The sequence below is a fragment of the Dunckerocampus dactyliophorus genome, chromosome 4, assembly GCF_027744805.1.
Source record: "Dunckerocampus dactyliophorus isolate RoL2022-P2 chromosome 4, RoL_Ddac_1.1, whole genome shotgun sequence".
NCBI classification, from domain to species: Eukaryota; Metazoa; Chordata; class Actinopteri; order Syngnathiformes; family Syngnathidae; genus Dunckerocampus; species Dunckerocampus dactyliophorus.
In genome coordinates, this window is record NC_072822.1 from 1,585,582 (window position 1) to 1,606,656 (window position 21,075).

Consider the following 21,075-nt stretch of genomic DNA (forward strand, 5'->3'; position numbering starts at 1 on the left):
ACTTCTGAGTCCTATACGTTTCTTTTTATTTTTTTATTAACTGGAAAACATTTGTGGTCTTGCATATGCACACGCACCCTATCCTTCCCCAGGAAAAGTTCAGATACTTTGTTGTAAAAGTGTCATCACCGTCTGGTGAGCTCGGCTGTATAATCCTCCATCTTGACAGTTAAAATCCATCCATCCATCCATTTTCTATACCGCTTCATCCTCATTAGGGTCGCGGGGGCATGCTGGAGCCTATCCCAGCTGACTTCGGGCGACAGGCGGGGTACACCCTGGACTGGTCGGCAGGTAAAATCATAAAAATAAAAAAATATCTTGCATGCATTTCGCTCGTTGGAAAAAAAAAAGAAAAGTGTTTTCTCTCTATGGAAGGACGGCAGTGACAAGCACCTTCCAGTTCATGCACACCCCCACCCCTCAGGATAAAGAGAGCACTGCAAGCTATTTTATTCTCCGATTCGCAAGAATAATGATGTCACTGTAGAAGGTTGTGGTGTATGATAAATGTTTCTGCAACATTACATTATTGGCGACATGCTGACAAACAAACTGGCAGGCACCATGATCCAACTCAGTGCACTTACTGAGCGCACTCGGACGGTAGACAGGGCTTGCACGCTAAGCCACATCTTAGGTTTCTGCCCTGCATTTGATTAGGAAACGACTGAATAACACAGAAAATCCATTTATACTGCAGTTCAGCAGACAAATATTCCTATTTATTATTTTATGTTATCATTATTCAAGCCTCACCTGCCCCCCCCGACTATTACTATGATACTGTATTGACCCGTATGTAAGGCAAACCTGATCGATTGCAATAAACAAATATAGTGGTGCCTCGGTTAACGTCCGCTCCAGTTAGCACGTTTTTCGGTTAACAACCAACATTTTTTGCTAAAAAGTTGCCTTGGCTTGTGTTTGCCCGCTTGTTTCGCGTCCAAAATACAATATCATTTGTAGTTATTTTTGCATCATTTTCTGCATGTAAAACTATAATTATTGGCTCTAAAATGTGTTTTGAGTGTCTGGAGCAGTTTCATTGGATTTACATTATTCTCTATGGCACATGTGTCAAAGTCGTACCATGGAGGGCCGAGACAATGCATGTTTTCTCTGCAAATAGTTTCTTCAGCAGGTGATTTAATTGATGAGCTGCTTCTCTCAAATTGAAGGAGGTGTTGATTATTAAAATCACCTGCTTTAGTGACCGGCTGGAAAGAAAACCTGCATTGTCTTGGCCCTCCATGGCACGACTCTGACACCCCTTTTCTATGGGAACATTTGCATTGGTTAAAGTCAGTTTCGGTGCGGAACGGATTACACAACTAACGAACACAATTGGTTCCAGACGACAGTTCGCTAGTCGAATTGTTCTTAAGTAGGGTAAAAGGTAATATTAGCAATGATATAGGTACTACATGTACGTGTATACATATACAGTATATGTGTATGTATGTAAATATGAGTTTGGATGTAGTAGTAATATTAAACCAGGATAATTAATGAAAAAAACAATAATAAAAGTGATATAATAATACGTAATGATAAATGTTATTTACCTTTGAAGAGGAGTGGTCCAGCATACGTCGTTGTGGAGGAGGAGGAGGAGTTATTAAAAAAAAGGACAAATGGTGGTGGTGGTTAGACTCTTCTAAAAGAGGTAGTGTTCTGTGGGTGGTGTAGAATTAAGCAGGCCTATTAACTCTTCAGAAACTCAGAGCTTCAAAAGCTCTGTCCGGGTTGTATCATACAGCTACAACTTAGCTTTTCTTCACGTCTCCTCCCCCTGGACTTCATCGCCTGTTGGTCCCATTAGCAGTGTCACAGTACCCTCTACTGGTCAAGTATGTGAAATATGGACTTAAATATAAATAAAGATGGACTTAAAAGGCAAAATCCATGCAAATATGGACCAGTCGGCTTGTGTTCGTTTCTTCGAATGTTCACTATTCGGATGTTCGTAAGTTGGGGACTTAGTGTAATGATGTTAACCATGATGTTGCCCAAGGCACCACTTCATTGCTGCTTCATTGATGGCCATTATCTTAAAATTTGAATCATAATGATCATAATCATAATAATGTTTAAGGCTGCGTTCACACTGCTATTTCATCATGGTACAAAAGGCTGTGCAGTGAAAAAACAAAACAAGCATAGCATGATTGGCCAGCCTTCGTGCCTTATTATGGTGACGTACCCCAAATATTCCAAAATATTGCAAATGCTGTGTTGAATAAATCAAAATGCACATCACAAACATAAAAAACATGTATTATATTCATTCAAGCCATATCTCCCAAACATGTGACCGTTGCCACACATAATGACTAACTTATCTAACGCAAACACGGCTCAAGGCAGCAGAACAACGGGCAATAAGGTTGGGCTAAGAGTGCCTTGGGCCACACCCATGCTGCCAACAAAGAAGCAGTCCGCCCTGCAAACATAACTGTGTGCAGTACACACACACACCAGCTCTGTGTGTGTGCGTGTGTGTGACCAGCGAAGGAATCCATCACCTTTACAAGGCAAACACGCGTCTTTCATTTCGGTTTACATATTAAATCACAGGCTCAGCCAGTGGAGCCACTTTTCCCAATTTCTGCTGCTCCCCCCGCCCTCGTCTTTCGGCTCTTTTGTTGCTTTTTGAAGCACCAACACTGAGCCGAGAGAGTAACACAACAACCTAATTGTGGAATAAATAGAAAACAGCATCAGCGAGACGTGCTGAGACGTGCTTTGATGCGAGGACGGAGAACGCTGCGTCACGTTTGCGCGGTCGCGTGCTCAGACAGGCAGACAGACACGTTCATCCGAAATAGATTCTGCAGGTCAATAAACTTGAGTGTTACTCGGTGGGGCGCAGCCCTCCCCCAATGCCTGACAATCCAAATTTGGGTCAGCACATACGGTACTATATTGGTCATGGTTACGTTGCAGTGCATTACATGTTTACACTTGCACAATTTGACAACTAGCAGAGCTTATTTCATCCTACGCCTTCTCCCAGTGTCTCTGCACTTTACGGATAGTTTGTTCACTTCCTGTGTTTAACGTGTTACCATTTTCCAACAGGAAGGGAAAACTAGAGCATAGAGAATGAAAGAGAAGGGAAAAAGAAGAAAAAAGTTTTCAAACATTTATATTAAATGAGAAATGGTTTCATAACTAATCAAATAAAAACTAATTAAATACATTTTTAAAATAATGCAGATAAATAATTATAATTGTATTATAATAAATGTATATTTGTTGTATTATTATTTATAAATATAGTATTAATTTAAATTATTAGATATTATTGAATAATAATTGAAATAAATAAGATAAAAGTAAATAAATAGAGAAAAAAATAATAGAATAATATTATTAATAATAATAATAATATTAATATAAATACAGGCTATAGATGAAGCAACAGCTAACTAATTAATGATCAATAAATGAAATATATTACTTGATGCTGAAAGTGGCATCCAAGCACCTGCTGTTGAAATAATTGAACTGAATGAATAATGGATCATTTATTGTCAGATTTAATGTTTCCATTGTCATTTTCCTCCGTGCTTAATTGTGTCGTTGCTTTCATGCATTATTCGCTATAAACCAGTGGTTCTTAACTGGTGGGCCCGGACCCAAAAGTGGGTCACTGAGTTGTTTTGAGTGGGACACGTGTCTTTACCTGGGAAAATAAATAAATAAATAATGTAATGACCCAATTCCTGTGAATGCACCTTACGTTTTTCTCTGCGTTACTCGCCTGCTACGCCACCGCGAGGTGCATGCAATGTTCCTGGGCGACTTTCGTCAGGCTTGAGTGGGAGAGAAAGGATGTCGAGTGGAGACTTACTACACAACACACAGCTGCAGACAACTGCTGGAGAAGAGATCACGCCATAAGAGAGACAGTGTCTGAGCGCTGCAGCTCACATTGTGTTGAAAAGAGTCACTTAAAATATAAGCTATATGAGATGTCTGAGTTGAAACATCTCTGCACCCCTTATCATGGGTCACCCCTTATCATTCCCAACAACATCACAAAATACGCTCAAGATTTCTGTCTCAATCTTGACAACTCCACCCTCACTCCTTCCCAACTCATCCGCAACCTCGACTCTACCCTCTTGTTTGAACCACATGTGAAACAAATAACCTGGACTGCTTTACATTGTTTTAATCTTCCATTGTAAAGCATCTTTAAGTCCCTTGAAAAGCGCTGTACAAATCAAATGTATTATGTGCACCTATGTTGTTTCTGTGAATCAGTATTAGTGATATAGTGTGTAATCTAATAATATACATGAATACTGTATCTCCAACCTGTAGCCAGGAAGCGATGGGCGGCCAGCAGAAGCTGAGGGGAGACCTTGACTTTGGATTCGCTCTCATGCTTGAAGGCCGAGAAGTCCCTCTTGTTCTTGTTGGGTGCCACCTTCTTCCTCGTGCGGTTGTCAGCTGAGCGGTGGAGACGGTGATGGACAAACGTCACCATCATTGCAACTCTCAAAACCGGCAACACTTGCGCAGTCTGAGGAGGAATGAGGATAAAACACTCACTGTATTGGTCCGACTCATCCAAAATCTCAGATTTGATGATCTCCTCAATCACGTCCTCCAGGGTGACCAAGCCCAGCACCTCATAGAAAGGATCCCCCTCGCCCTCGTTGTTCACCTTCTGCACGATGGCCAGGTGGGACTTCCCTAAGTTGGAAAAAAAACACACAAATGCGATGAACTGAATACTGCACCGGATCTGTGGCTGTAGGCAAACTCCTGATGTAGTATTTTATTAGCTCTGCAAGACGACGGTAGCTGCATTTGGAGTATCATCCAGCATCTTTGCCTACCTCTGCATGCTATTAATGCTCGCTGACCAGTTTGCTCCTTACCACTATTACAACATTGGTTGTGTTGCTGCTGTGTTGTGCAATATACAAATGACCATGTGGTCAAAGAGAGCTTGGTTTTCCTTTCCACATACTCATGCACTCCAAATCATTCCTAAAGTTACCAAATGGATGTGCTATACACACTGTAAGTAATGAGTTACAGCAAAACGGAACGGAACCAGGACCACCTCTATTCGTCAGGATTGTGGTACGACTGATCAGACCGCTCCGGCTGAGACGAGCCATTCCTGAGGGTCACATTCCAAGGAGGTGCCAGATCGAGCGGAAGTGACGTCCATCCAGGAAGAAGGGATGAGATGAGCGCCCTTCTCCTACATGTGACGTGCCAAGTCACCAACTCGTCTCGGCGAAGGAAGCCCCTCATCACAAAGGGTCCCTCCAGATGACATCGTGGTGATCATTGGCGGGTGATCGAAGAAAGGGACTAAAGATGGCCAACACCGTTCTTACAGAGACACAATAACCCTCTGGACGGTGATAATGTGAGTCGAAACATTGCTCACAACCCACTCTGCCCTTGTCCCAGAACGAATCACTGCCCACAATACTTTTCCTTCTCCTATTCCCATTCATCAAGACAAAGATGCATCATGGTCCCCATGAACTTAATGTGAACTTGATTCAAGAAATGGACAATGTGATATCATGCTGGGACATTCCAGTATGAACAAGGGGCCAAGACCGGTCCAAGAGACCTGTTTGCTTTGTTTTGGGGGTATTGGACCCCCAAACGGTGGACATATATTGAAGAATGACTTGTGACCTTTGATTGCACTCAGTGGTTGACGTGACGAGATCACTTACATGAGTTGTTTTTATCACTTATATAAGAGGTCATCAGATTCCAGGAGGCATTTCCAAATAAGGAGAAGGTAACTTACGTTATTATCGTTCAGCGGGTAAATTACCTGACCAATTGAATAAACGATGTAGCCTTTCTCCCACAAAGTGCAACCGTGTCTTGTTTTGCTTCTCAATAATCCGTGACACCTTCCAAGGGTTTCCCTACCGGAGCCAAGTCACGAGCGGGGTCTGAGTGCCTCGGCTGAGGTGTGTGTTATTTGACTGCTTTGGATTGCGGACATTAAAACGAGATGCATTATTCATGTGAGAACTTTGAAGAGGTCTCATTTAAAGGTAAATTGCTTGGGTTGTCGTTCCTGTAAAACACAAGGCAGACCTTGACGATCCGGCTTATCGATGAATGTCGACCACGTGCCCGTCTGACAATAAGCTATCAGGCTTTCACCACACACACGGTTAATGTGTACACTCAGTCCTGACATATAGCCGGGGCGGGGTCAGACTTTGACCACCTAGGATGGTGGTGGCTAGGACACAAACGTGCACACTAAATATGCACATACTATGTGTATTCTGCTCAAGTCTTCCACTGATGGACTTAATTATTAATAACCAGCACTCCCAGCAAGTCTGCCACTCAAATCATTAGGTACACCTGCAGCATGTATTGATAGCATACAAGAGCTGGTGTCTCTCGCTGCAATTTCATCCATAACAGAGGGTCAGAGGCGAAATGGGATCAGACTTACAGTATAAATGCACTTATATCGCCCTCTTTTGTTAGGGTACGTTCACACTTGTCATGTTTGGTGCATTTCCTGAACCCTGGTGCGCACCGGCCAAGCGTACCGAGACCCATTCTCAAACTGTCCATGGTGCGATTCAGCTCACTTGAGCTCAAAGTGTTAGAAAAAACATGCACAAGTGACAAATATGTACAAGAAAATGTGTTGGAAGTGCTCTTCTCTGCTCTCTCCTTCCGTGTGTGTGACAACAGTGCTCTCTAAAAGCATATTTTACAAGCTTTTGGTGACATCTAAGCTGGTAAATACAGCAGAATCTAAAAATAGGGCATTTTGGATTTGAAATATTTGAGTTGTATCACGTAATATGTAACAAATGCTGACCAAGCAAGTCCTTATGTTTTGCATGTTCTTTACTGTGCAGCATTTGGTCACATGACAATTAATGTGAAGCTCGTTGTTTCGATTAATCGAGTAATCGGCCCTAGTGACACATTCTAAAAATATATTTTTACAAAAAAACAACAAAAAAATAAAATATTTGCAGTAAATTTACAAGAATAAAGTTAAAATATTAAGAGAGAAAAGGAAAAGTAACATTGGGTTTGCATCATGTTTAAATACAGTGTTCCCTTGCTACCTTTTACGGACTCGCTGAATTTTTTTGGTGTTTTAGTATAAATGTGCATTGTGTTCTTGGTCCTGATTGGCTAAGGGACTGTAGACCATTGTCGATCTCCTCTGTGCCTTCCTGTGCAGTACAGAATGCGTTTGGCTTGCCAAATTGACATAAAGTTTTATCCCCCAAGACGTCCACAATGTGGACGAATCGTCCTGCACCGTCAAAGACACCTGCAGTCGCACCCCAGAGGCAGAGGAGAAAGCCAGCCATCACACAAAAAGTTGGACTTCTGGACATGCTGAAGGAAGGCAGAAGTTAGGGCGACGTTACGGAACACCGTAAATGAATCTTCGGTTCATGGAGGATGACGAGGAGGAGTCAAATACGACGACAGGAGCAATATGTTTAAACAAGGGTACAAAAACGCTGCAGTACAGCGAAATGGCGCCAGGACGAGGCACCGTCAGAGGAGTGAAACACATGGGAACCACTTAATAATTTCTTGTGTCCAACCTGGTAGGTTGATCATTAAAATTCAAATGAAATTTGAACTTTGAGAGTGTTTAAACGAGAGAAATGTGATAAAATGTTCATGCCTGTCTGAGAAAAGTGTATAAAGTTTATGGTTTTACAGCCTTAAAACATATAGAATCGTAAAAAAATTAAGTTGTGGATTTCACTTATTGCGGGCTATTTTGGGAACCCATCTCCCGCAATAAACAAGGGAACACTGTATTAAAGAAAAAAAAACATTTTTTTAAAAGTTGTCATATCATCAGAAACTAACAAAACAATGAATAAAGTTGTCATTTGAAGAAAATTAGGCTGCGGAAAAAGTAATAATGTTATGAGAATGAGGTCAACGTATTATGGGAGTAAAGTCAGAATTACGAGAAGAAAATAACAAGAAAAAAGTTGAAATAGTTTGAAAATTTAAAAGAAAAGCAGAAACTGCTGTAATTGTACGAGAATAAAGTCAAAATATTAAGAGAAAAAGTCGTATTCTAATGAGAAGTCACAATTTTATGGGATTTTAAATAATCATATGATTTTAGTAGCATAGATCTGGATTCATTCATTCATTCATTTTCTATGCTGGAGCCTATCCCACCTGACACCTGACCGCGTGGCCAACATGCTAACCACTTGGTTACCGTCTATATAGACTATATATAGATTTTTTTTTCTTTAATAGAGTTGAAATATTAAAGAAAAAATATTTTTTTAATTCTCAATATGAGCAACAAACAAAAGCTGTAATTTCTTTAAAATGACGTTGGGACAAAGTAGAGTCAGATGAATCAAACATACATTTCACAAACAACAAAAGCCTAATGGTCTTTGGGCTAAGAATCACAAGTCGTCTTGTTGGACTTGGAGGATGAAAAGGATCCAGGCGGCCTTCATGTGCGCACAGAAGCCAGGCCATCGAGGGGCGTCCTCACACAGCTCATGTGAGCGACGGCGAGAAGAAGACCAAAGCGCCGGCAGGGATTTTGTTTTGACCCAACGACACAATGAGCAAGCACTGCAACGTCAAACTGCATCCATGCAAAATCACAGGTGAAGTTTGCTGTGCGTCTCAATTTTGAACAAGAAATGAGGCTACAGCTGTTGTGAATTTTGCTGATGAAGTTGTGCAAAAAGTACCGAAACATTGAACAGTTGGACACGTGCATTCAAAAACTTTGTGAAGGTCACCTTTAAAAGGTTTGACTTCACCCGAAAGGCAATTATCCCAACTTTTCCTAAATAATAATCCTTTAGATAAATGGGGGCTTTAATCTCGATTGACGTGACGTTGTTGAAGATTCCATTAGGGTTTAAGTCAACACAGCAGGAACGCTGGTCATTAGTCACAGCGGAGCACTGTAGCAACCAAAATAGAGACACTGTGTCATGGAAAAGGCTCTCCGAATGTGTGTGTCTTCCCCCTGTGGTGTTGAGTCAATATTTCAGAGGAAGTGGGACCCCAGGGGGACAAACTCTCACCCCAGGTTATCGGAGAGTACTTGAGCTTCTAGTGAGAACAGGCCCGGCGTCTGAGCCGTGTCAGCTGACTCCACAAATAAAACACAAAGTCACCCTGCTGCTGCTGCTGCCGACGATGCGCTGGCTCACTTTCTGGCAAGAAGCAATCGAGCACCTGCCAACCAAAACACAAGACGAGGCGTCGCACGCAGCTGTTCCTCACGCAGCTGGCAATGTCACCCGACATGACGGCGGGGGTTCAGGGGTCAGCTGGGGGCGGTCTGACACACGGGGTGTTTATTTGGCCGAGTCCTTGGCTGAGGGGGCGCCGGGCGCCGAGGGCCCGTCACACATGCCGGACTATTTGAAGCTTCGTTAAGGTAAGGCACTGGAAAGCGTTTTAAACAAAAGTGACATTGAAAGCTTTCTGCTGTTCCATTGAGGCCACTTTTCAGGAAATAAAACTGCAAAAATGTATTTTCTTTGCTTTTTATTTCTGACTCAGTAACACCAAACTGACACTGAATTGGATCAGTGCTAGAATTCCTGATCTGGATGTTAAAATTTCAAATCTCATCATTCCAGACCCAGATCACAAACACACCAAATTTCACCAATATCCACTCACACTTGTAAAAAAAGATGTGGCTCCAAATCCAGGATCTGGCTCATCAATCACTCATGTCCGAAGCTACACACCAAACTTCATCAATATCCACTCACACTTTTGGCGATAAGTTTGTGTTGCGAAAAGAATTGGGTTCCAAATTCCACACCCAGATCATGATCCATCTGATACTGAAGCTACACTCTGAATTTCAATGCAGTTCCAGGTCCAGTACCGGCATCACAATCAGAAGTTAATCCATTACCAATCCATCATATCAAAGTTATGAACTGAATTCATTGACAAATTTTGAAAGTTTGAAATCTCAGCTCAAGTTGGGAGTTTATGAAAAAAGATGCGAGACCAGATTCAGAGAGAAAAAAAACCCAAACCTACGAGCCCCTGTGTGAAAAAGTGATTGCCCCGCCTTAAAACATAATTTAACTGATTAACTGAGATCTATCTGTCTGGAAAAGGTTATAAAGCCATTTCTAAAGCTTTGGGACTCCAGCCAACCACAGTGAGAGTCATTATCCACAAATGGCCAAAACATGGAACAGTGGTGAACCTTCCCAGGAGTGGCCGGCCAACCAAAATGACCCCAAAAGCACAGCGATAACTCATCCGAAAGGTCACAAAAGACCCCACAACAACATCCAAAGTACTGCAGGCCTCACTTGCCCTAGTTGAGGTCAGTGTTCATGACTCCACCATAAGAAAGACACTGGGCAAAACTGGCCTGCATGGCAGAGTTCCAAGACCAAAACCACTGCTGAACAAAAACAACATTAAGGCTCGTCTCCATTTTGCCAGAAAACATCTTGATGATCCCCAAGACCTTTGGGAAAATACTCTGTGGTCTGACGGGACAAAAGGTGAACTTTTTGGAAGGTGTGTGTCCCATTACATTTGTCATTTCAGAAAAAGAACATCATAGCAACAGTAAAATATGGTGGTGGTAGTGTGATGGTCCGGGGCTGTTTTGCTGCTTCGGGTCCTGGAAGACTTGCTGTGAGAAATGGAAACATGAACTCTGCTGAAGCAGAATGTCCGGCCATCTGTTGGTGACCTCAAGCTGAAAGCAACTTGGGTTCTGCAGCAGGACAATGATCCAAAACACACCAGCAAGTCCACCTCTGAATGGATGAAGACTTCGGAGTGGCCTAGTCCAAGTCCTGACCTGAATCCTATTGAGATGCTGTGGCATGACCTTAAAAAGGAAAAGCCTCCAATGTGGCTGAATGACAACAATTCTGCAAAATTCCTCCACAGCGCTGTAAGAGACTCATTGCAAGTTATGGCAAACGCTTGATTGCAGTTGTTGCTGCTAAGGGGGGCCCACCACTTATTAGCTTTAGGGGGCAATCACTTTTTCACACAGGGATATGTAGCTTTGGATTTTTTTTCTCCCTTAATAATAAAAAGTTACATTTAAAAAGTGCATTTTGTGTTCAGTTGTGTTGTCATTGACTAATATTTACATTTGTTTGATGATCTGAAACATTGAAGTGTGACAAAAAATACGAAATCAGGAAGGGGGCAAGCACTTTTAGTCACACCACTGTATATCATTTCTTAGCATATCTACTTTGCAAAACATCAAAGTGGCAAAGTTGCATCATTTCATGTTTCAGTATGCGGCCCTCGCTAGAAAATGTTTGTCCACCCCTGACTTAGGTGACTTAGGTGAATGTACAGTATGTCGTGTATATTTAAGCCTGTATGTGGAATTTTCAACCTGTCCAGATGGGAGAAAATCCAAAAGAAATTCTTGTCCACCCACTTCTTGCTTTTAAAAATCATTTAATATGTGTGGACGTAACGTGTTTAAGCCAGTCATTTAATTAAAGTAGTTATTGAGAGGCCTGTTGACTCCAAAAGGTGTAATGATTTTAGCAACTACGCTACTGCGACCTGCAACCTGCAACCTGCAACCCACACACTTGCCCACAAAGCCAAACAGGAAAAGCACGTTGACAAAAGGCAACAGGTCATATGGAGCGTACATTTGCCCCGCTTCAGCTTGATATTAACAGCAGGGAGTGAATGAGTGACAGTGAGCCAGTAGCTTCGGCGACCTTGCCATCTGGTTCTGTGCCCTCTGACTTCCCCATCACCAGAAAGCCAGCCGACCTGTTTGTTGACACGAAAAATATGGGCGACAAAGCAACCGGGGAAGGGCGATGAGTCTGTATGGGGAAGGAATGCGCGCATACCACACCCACACCCCCCACACCCCCCCCCTCCATACTCACACACACACACACACACACACACCAGCATCACTGACCACAAGCTCCAAACAAGTGCACTACACAGGGGGGATGACGCCACAAAATAAGAGCACACAAAGAACTGCTGCGCATGACAAGCCGGCCTCTTCCAACTTGTTTTTCCAGCTTTAACTGGACCCTTGTGCAACTCCTCCCACACGTCAGCTGAGCACCACCATCGAGAGTCATTTTCAACATTATAAATATAGTATATCAATTATTATAAATGATAAATAATTATAAATATTACAAAAAAAATACATTTAAGCAAGAAAAAAAGCAGCAGAAGTTGGGGGAAAAAAGAGCAAAAGGTTTAATGAGAAAATGCTCAAATGTCAATACTAATAACACTTTTAATGATACACTTAACAAATGTTACCAAAACACAGACCTGGCATGCTACTGGGTTTTCTTTAAATAACAAATTTTAAAAATGGATAAATAAATAAAAAAAATAAAATAATTTATAACAAAAAAAAAATAACATCTTAGAATATATACATGGATTGGTTTTAACCTGCCAGAAAAAATATATATACAGTCATATATATATATATATATAATAATATTAATGTAATAGATAATAATTATTATTATTATTATTACTACTACTACGGAAAAACCCTCAGTAAGAAAAGTTTGGACTCTCCTGCCCTAGAAGATCAAGTTGTTGTTATTTTCTCTAAAGCACTAAAAAACTAAATAGCCTTATCTTATTTACCGTATTTACATGACTGGCCTGCCATTTCTGTCACGCAATTTTCTATAGCACGTCTTTTTCTTTTCCATCCATGATATTCTCTCAACCTAGCAAGCGTGCTGTGGGTTTTGACTGTGTGGATTACTTTGGACTCTTTCAGTGATGGAAGGTGGCAGCACTTGCATGCAACTGGCGAGGACAGATCACGTGTTTGCTTAAGTTTGTGTGCTCCTCCCTGTTCCTACCCACCCCAAAAACCCGTAAACCTGGGGCAGGGTGTCCATAGTACGGCCTGGGGCTCATTTTCCGTCCATAGATTTTTATTTTTATTTTTTTTTTAGTGGCCCTTGGCATATTGTAAAATGAATTCATTATTAATGAGTTATATTTGCGGGCATAAATCATTGGTATCATCTCCAAGAATGACAAACGCATATGACGATTATGAACCGAGGCTTTGATTGTCAGCCTTTTAACTGACAAGGCTGACATAAAAAGACACGTGCAGTCATGGAGACTAATTAGCAGTTTAGCACATCAACACGTTGAGTCCTCAAAAGGCACAAAAACAAAAGGGTGTCAAACGTGGCCGGAGGCGGCAGGCTGGCGGGCAGGAGTTGAGTTACGGGTGTGACCTTGACTTTAAAGACTCACACTGGCGATGGGTGGGTCTTACTGATACGGTAAAACAAATCTTACTATTGTCGAGACCATGATTGATACTCACTACGTTTACATGTAGTCAATATTCGGGTGGAGGTCAATCTTCCGGTTTCTGAAACATTAGGAATAACCCGTTTACATGCGTGATGTGGAAACAAAACAAACAAAAAAACCCTACAGACAACGTATCGACACACGGAAAACATAACGCAGTGCGCGTCATTTCCGCTTGTTCTTCCTGTATCCTAAAACAAAACCACCACCACAGTGGATTGGTGTTTACATGGCCGTGCGCAACCGGGTTATTGCTAATATTCCGGTTATTTGACAGCATGTAAACGTACTGAGTATCAGAGCCCTGTAGACATGAAATAACACCCCTATAGTCACCTCTACACTCCTGTTACTCATTGTTTACAACATATTGCAACTTTTGTGCTGCAGAGGCTCGAGACGGCCGCTAGCTAGCAAGCTACCGAGCTCACCAGTTGGCCTCAAATATATTTTTTCTAAACTCAAAAAGCCAAAAACTTACCACTTCCACACGGGATGGGAGGACAACTTTTTTTTCACTCTATCATGCGGGACATGCCATGGCTGACTTCATGCAGTGTTCAGGTAATGTCATGTAAGCTAATGTCTCAATGTTTTGTGTCATTACTGCCACCCAGTGACCACAATACTACATATCACTTGTATTTCCATGTTTTGACTACTGATGACCATAGCCTACCATGAAACAGCAATCGTTTATGCATGACTTCATTTCTGAAAAACTCGATATAGCGAGGGAGCGATAATCGAACAGATATTGCGGGGGACGACTATGTGCCTTGAAACTGGTAACCGGCCCACATCTACCCCAAAAGTGTCAAAACATTGATACAGGAATATGAGAATGGACACCAGCATGGGAAACATTGGTATAGTTATTTTTGGTATCGATCTGCCCGTCACTGGTGTACACGGGTGGAGTAAATAGCATCAAGACGACACGGGGGGGGGGGGGTGTAATGGTACAAAGGTGAGCGCTGATAAGGTGTTGGGGAGCGAGTGAAAAGAAAAGAACACACACACTTCCTGTGTTATTTGAACTAAGCTAGTTGGGATGCAAGATTTATCACGCAAAAATGTCAGATGATCCTAAAAGAAAGGGTTTGTGTAATCTAATGTAATGTATGTAGAGCTAGAGCAGCTGTGTTTTATCAGCTGGGCCTACTTGGTTATGGCCGTCAACAAACAAGGAGACAAAAATAGTGGCGGAGAAACAAAGCAAAAGACCACACACACACACACACACACTTGTCTTTGTCGTTACGTGTGCAGGGGGTGAAATGCAAAGGATCATAAAATAAAGTCCGGCACCTGAGGGGGAGATCATGTGACAGTCAGCACTGCAGCCATGAGGCCTCCATTGTGTGTTTTTATAAATTACACCCGCTGACTTCCAAGGCCTTCAATAACAAACCAACGCTGCTACTTGTGTGCTTTTGTCATATTTCATGACCTATTATTACAGATTTTAAGCAATTTAAAATTTGTAGAGGATCTTTGACAATCGTTTTTGCAGTAGGTCCTCAAAACCAGCACAATGCTCCTGTCAAATACAGAATCTTTAACTCACCTTTTTGCTGTAGGTGCTTAAACAACAAAAAATCAGGATCTTTAATTAATGTTTTTGCAGTGGGTCCTTAAAAACAGCAGAGTGCTCCTATCAAAAGGAAGCTCTTTGACTAGCAGTTTGGGAGTAGGTCCTCAAAAATAGTGTGCTGTCACACAGAGGATCTTTAACGAGCATTTTTGCAGTACGTCCTTAAAAACAGCACAGGTCTCCTGTCATACAACGGATCTTTGACTAGCGTGTTTGCAGTAGGACCTTAAAAACAGCACAGGTCTCCCATCATATCAAGGATCTTTGACTAGCGTTACTAAAACAGCAGATCCCTCCTGTCATGGAGATCTTTGACTTGTGTTTTTGCACTTGGTCCTCAAAAACATCAGATGACTCCTGTCATATACAGACCCTTTCCAAAAAATTAGAATGTCATGGAAAAGTTGTTTAATTTCCATAATTCCATTCAAAAAGTTAAACTTTCATAGATTATAGATTCAGGGCCCACAATTTAAACTGGACTGGCCAACAGTCCAGTCCTTCTTCTCCTTGGCCCAGTGAAGACGCTTCCTACGTTGGCTCAGGTTCAGGAGTGGCTTGACCCGAGGAACCCGACGGTTGTAGCCCATCTCCCGGATGCGTCTGAATGTGGTGGTTTTTGAAGCTGTGACTCCCGCCTCATTCCACTCTTTCTGGATCTCTGCCAGATTCTTGAATCTTCCCTGTTTGATAATCCGCTGAAGCCCACGGTCATCTCTTTTGCTGGTGCATCTTCTCCTGCCACATTTTGCCCTTCCTCTAGACTTTCCATTGATATGCTTGGACACAGCACTCTGTGGACAACCAGCCTCCTTAGCTGTGAACTTTTGTGGCTTACCCATCCTATGGAGGGTATCAATGATGGTCTTCTGGCCAGTTGTCATGTCTGCAGTCTTCCCCATATTGAACCCAACTGAGACAATTGAACCAAACTGAAGCAATTTAATGACACCTGGGGAAGCCTGTGCAGGTGATTTGAGTTTAGTAGATGATTAGTGTGTGACACTCACTTTAAAACATTCATGCCCTGCAAAATTTGGGCTGATTTCTTCACAGTATTCTAATTTTTTAATTCCTGTTTTCGTGGGTTTAATGAGCTGGAAGCCCAAATTATGTAAAAATAAACAAATAAACACTTGAAATCATTTAAATTGTGGGCCCTGAATCTATAATCTATGAAAGTTTAACTTTTTGAATGGAATTATGGAAATTAAACAACTTTTCCATGACATTCTAATTTTTTGGAAAGGGTCTGTATATAGGATCTTTGACTGGAGGATCAGTTTCTGCAGTAAATTCTTAAAAACAGCAGAGGTCTCCTGTCCTAAAGGATATTTGACTAGCAATTTTGTAGTAGATCCTTAAAAATAGCAGGGGTCTCCTGTTCTAAAGGATATTAGACTTGCACTTTTGTAGTAGAGCGCTACTTTAGCACAGGTCTCCTGTCCTAAAGGATATCTGACTCTCTTTGTAGTAGATCCTTAAAAACAGCAGAGGTCTCCTTTCCTAAAGAATATCTGACTCTGGTTTTTGTAGTAGATCCTTAAAAACAGCAGAATGTGGCTGTCACATATGCAGTAGATCTATGACTGTTTTAGAAGACCTCAAACACAACAGATGGCTTCTGTCATATAGAGGATCTTTGACTAGTGTTAACATATTGATGTGTACTTGATAATAAGAGATAAGAATAATAGTGAAGGGAGAATTCTGGCCCTGGTCCTTAGCATTCTGAAATTGTGCCCCCAGAATAATTAAGTTGAAAATCCCTGCTTTGGTCACGGAACATGATCGTCCTGAGTTTTGAGGCAAGCGTTGGTCTGTTCAAGTTGTAGGCCATTCAGATTCGGAGGTTTCATGGCATTTTCTCCGTCGCTTCAGCTTGCTGCTGCTTCCTGCGGCGTCATTAACATTTCATGACATCTAATGAGACGTCCTCATCTCAAAAAGGTCAGCGTCCTGGGAGAGACCCTTCCTCGTAATACAGCACGCCAGCAAAAACCTTTTGTGTTGCGCGCCGTCGCCACGGTAACGGACGCCGAGCAGCAAGGGAGTGGAACTCGAGACGCAAGTGGGGAGTCGGGGGGACGAGAGGTGAGGCCTGTCAGTCACGCAGCGGGCGTCACCTTAAACCAGCAACAAGAGAAGGGAATGGAAAAACACCCCGTTCCCAAATCCTAGCAAGTGTAAGAAACTCACAGCAGTAGAGTAGTCAGTGTACAGCTGTGCATAAGGCAGTGGACATTTACTATCCACTGAAAATGAGTCAACACACAACCATCATTGTCTCAATAGCGTCTTCAGTCAAGCATGGTGGTGCTGCACGAGTGCTGTCGGCACTGGGGGAAACATGGATGGAGCTGATGGATGCTACACACCTTAGGCTCCTCCACCTTCCTTCCTTCTGCTTGAGGATGCCCCGCAGGTGCTCAGCTGGGTTCAGATCTGGAGGAGACCACACCATCAGCTCCAGCTTCCTCAGCAAGGTACGTGATCATCTTGGGAGGTGTGTTTGGGCTCCTTACCATGTTGGAAAATCACGCCCTGCTGCATACTGTCACCGTACATGTTGGAATTCATTTTTTCCCCTCAATGGACCGCAGCTCCCCCTGTGCCGACAGCACTCGTGTACGTTCCGACAGTGCTTGACTATATTCAAGACACTATTATCTTGCTACTCACTTCTGTTGCCAGCTATTTATACTTGTGTGTTGACTCATTTTTGGTGGATAGTAAAGCGACACTTCTATACAAGCTGTACACTGACTACTCTAATGTACATCCACGTCTACTAGGGATGCTAAATGCTTGCTGAATGTGAGATCCTGTATGACCGGCATGTCGTGAGTTACTCGTGCTTCTCCCACGTGTAATAAAAACGTGGGTATCAAGTCATGGCTGAAGCTGTGTGTGTGTGTGTGTGTGTGTGTGTGTGTGTGTGTGTGTGTGTGTGTGTGTGTGTGTGTGCGCGCGCATATACACACACACACACACAATCACACACCTCCACCGCTGCCAACAGCCACCGTGACACACGACAGGACGGGACTCCTTCGACACACACTCATGACACATGATGTCACACGTGCACGAAAGAAAACCTGCCACATTTTAAGTGCGAGGTGACGAGTGCTCACGACAGCAAGGCTGAATGTGTCCACACTTTGACCTTGAGACAAGAGAGGAAGTGCATGTGTGCGTGTGCGCGTGGATAGCGCACGTGGTAGAAGTGAAAAGAGGAAATGTTTTGACTGTGACGCCAACACGACTTTATAGCAAACGGGCCTGATTTCCTTGTGGTCTCACTAATTTGTTGGTCTCTTTGGAGTCAAAAGAATAATAACGATAAACCACCGGGGCCGTGAGAATCTCTGTTTCGACCGTTCTCCAAGAAAAACACTGCAAGAAATTGCATATGATACAACTATTCACCAAACCTTAAGTTCATGTTCTGCAAGTTCTTTTTCTCATCTCCAAATGTTTCTCCCTTCTTTTCTCCTCGAAAACAATTGACACATGGCTCAAATCGTGACTATAATCACTGTAAACATCCTCTGCCTCGTACACGGCCATGTTTGTTTACCTTATTAAAAGTACACTGATGGCACTTCTGGAAATGAGGCTGAAGAGCGAGAGCTAGCTCGTCACGGGTGGAGCCTTGAGCTTTAAATGTCATTTTTGCAAATTTACATAGAACGTTTTAACGTAGAACATAATTATAAACAATATATAACATATTTCAGCCAAGTTGAGGAATCATGTCAGGGACCCTTTAAAACTATTTTTAAAAATGTGTAGCGAAGCCTTTTTTTTGCTTGGGATTTTTCCCACAGAAGAGGCACAAACAAGCGAGAGGGATGATGGATTTTTCTCATAGAGGGTCTCTGTGGAGACATATTACTGTTAGAAACTCATTAAAAAGTCACTTGCGCATACCTTAAATACAATATTTGCAGACGTGAAGGCGCGCCAAGGGCCGAGCGACTCCTAATCTTACGCTTCTAATCCACGTGGCTGCTGTGTGGGATGACACGCACAAACACCGGACGCTTCATTAGGCACACCTGCACCACATACGGCCGCTAAAAAAGGTCAAGCGATTCAGAGAGCGATGAAATAGTTTAAAACTAGGCTTCATACTGACAGCTGTTCCTAACTGTCGGTCCAAGCATCAGAAACACCCCACACTAGTACCACAATGAACTTCATTGTCTTTGTGAAGCCAGCTCTTCTCGCCCGCTTGTGTACCTAATGAAGTCATCTGAGAGGTCAAAGTTCACAGCGTACAAGCAGCACAGAAGATGTGTTTGCCACCGACCTTTCTTGAACTCCTCCAGCATGGAGTCCAGCTTGGTGTCGTGGAAGACAAAGTGCACCGGGTGGTTGTAGAACTTGGTTATGGTCTTCAGCGTGGTGCAGTCGTCCGGGTCGACGAAGGCCAGGTCCTTGACGAAGAGGATGTCCACGATGTTGGAGCGTTCACCCTCGTACACGGGGATCCTGGTGTAGCCGCTCTCCATGATCTCAGACATTGTGTTGAAGTCCAGCACGGCGTCGCTGTGGATCATGAAGCAGTTGCTCAGTGCCGTCATTACGTCCTCCACCGTCTTGGTCCGGAGCTCCAGGGCACCCTGGATCATGTTGAGCTCCTCCTTCACCAGGTCGTTGTAGGGCTCCGTCACCTTCAGCATCTCCACCAGCTTCTCCCGGTTGTACACAGTGCCGATCTCCTGGCCCAGGACGCAGTCCAGGATCTTGCTGATGGGCCAGGAGAGCGGGAAGGTGAGGAGCATGAAGAGCTTGGTGACCAGGATGGTGTTGGCGCCCACGGCCAGGCCGTGCCGAGAACACAGCGCCTGGGGCACGATCTCGCCGAAGATGACGATGCCTACGGTGGAGGCGATCACGGCGCCCACCCCGGACTTGGTGAGGTCGTCCAGGAGGATGGTGAGGGTGGTGTTCACCAGGACGTTGCCCAGCAGCAGCGAGCACAGCAGGTAGTTGCCCTTCCGGCGGATGGGCTCTATCTTGCGAGCGTACTTCTTCTCCTTCTCGGTGCCGCAGCTCTGCACAATGCGCAGTTCCATGGGGTCCAGAGCCATGAGACCCAGGTTGAGCCCGCTGAACATGCCGGACAGCACCAGCAGGAAGGAGATGAGGATGACCTGCAGCCAGATTGGCAGCAAGGACTTCTTCACCTCCACCACCCGCACTCGGCCGTCCTGATCGTCCAGCAGGGCCCAGCTCTCCAACGGGCCAAGGAAGTCTCGGACGCATAGAGCGAACACCTTGACCACCTCACTTTTGCGGAGCTGCTTGACGGAGACGTTCAGCAACCCGCTGGTGTTATGATTACTCACACCCATGAAGCCCTTCACCACCAGGTCTTTGGTGTCCTCGGAACAAGTCCGGTTCGGTACCACAACGGCGCCGTAGTCGTCGTCCTCCTGGTCGCTGGAGTAAAGTTCCGTGAACCTGATGAGCGCCGAGCTGTTGGGGAACAAGTGGAGCCCATAGAACCTGAAGAGGATGTCGCTGCCCTCGGTCACCTGAATAATCCCCCGCTCGGTCGTCTCGGCCGGCGTGTCGCTCCTCTCCAGCCTCATGCCGAGTATCCGGGTCGCGGCCCGCGGCTCCGAGAGCGCCGGCTGGGCCCTTCCGCTCGCCATTAGGCAGCAAAAGAGCAGTAAAGTTCTCATAAAGCCGCGTCCGCTCCACTCCGTCGCCATGTTTGTTTCGCTCTCTGTCATCGAAGGGAACTGACGTCATCTAGCGCTCAGGCACGAACCCGCCCCTCTCATTTACATATCACCGACACGGCTAATAGGCTGCAAAAACGTCACATGACAAGCTTGACCCTGCCCCCTTAAAGTTTGTTTTCAAACTGAGCCCGAGTGTTGCCTTCAGGAGCGTTGTGTTTTTCCGGAAAATTGCCAAAACCTTTAGTGACCAGAATAAATTGGATAAGCAATTAGCAATTTACTAAATTATACACACACCTAAAATGGTGATTTAAGAAGCGTGTTTTTTCGTTATTCAGATATTTTCTATCTAACACTACTAGAACGCAAATAGCTTGCTGTTACATTGAATGTACGTTCTTTCTGAAAGCCGCATTCTTT

At 43.6% G+C, this 21,075-nt stretch overlaps 2 protein-coding genes across 3 annotated transcripts in view; one reads left to right on the forward strand and one right to left on the reverse strand.

Annotated features, from left to right (window-relative positions):
- The window catches only part of LOC129179963 (metal transporter CNNM4), a 35,404-nt gene extending 14,692 nt beyond the window's left edge, over positions 1-20,712 (reverse strand). For both annotated transcript variants that reach the window (XM_054773866.1, XM_054773867.1), the window contains exons 1-3: positions 19,272-20,712; positions 4,567-4,710; positions 4,330-4,464 (exon numbers count right to left, since the gene is read on the reverse strand). In XM_054773866.1, the coding sequence (XP_054629841.1) occupies positions 4,330-4,464; positions 4,567-4,710; positions 19,272-20,703 (1,711 nt within the window). In that variant the 5' untranslated portion in view covers positions 20,704-20,712. The remainder of the gene's footprint in view (positions 1-4,329; positions 4,465-4,566; positions 4,711-19,271) is intronic.
- The window catches only part of fbp2 (fructose-1,6-bisphosphatase 2), a 95,115-nt gene that overhangs the window by 4,547 nt on the left and 69,493 nt on the right, over positions 1-21,075 (forward strand). The window lies entirely within an intron of this gene.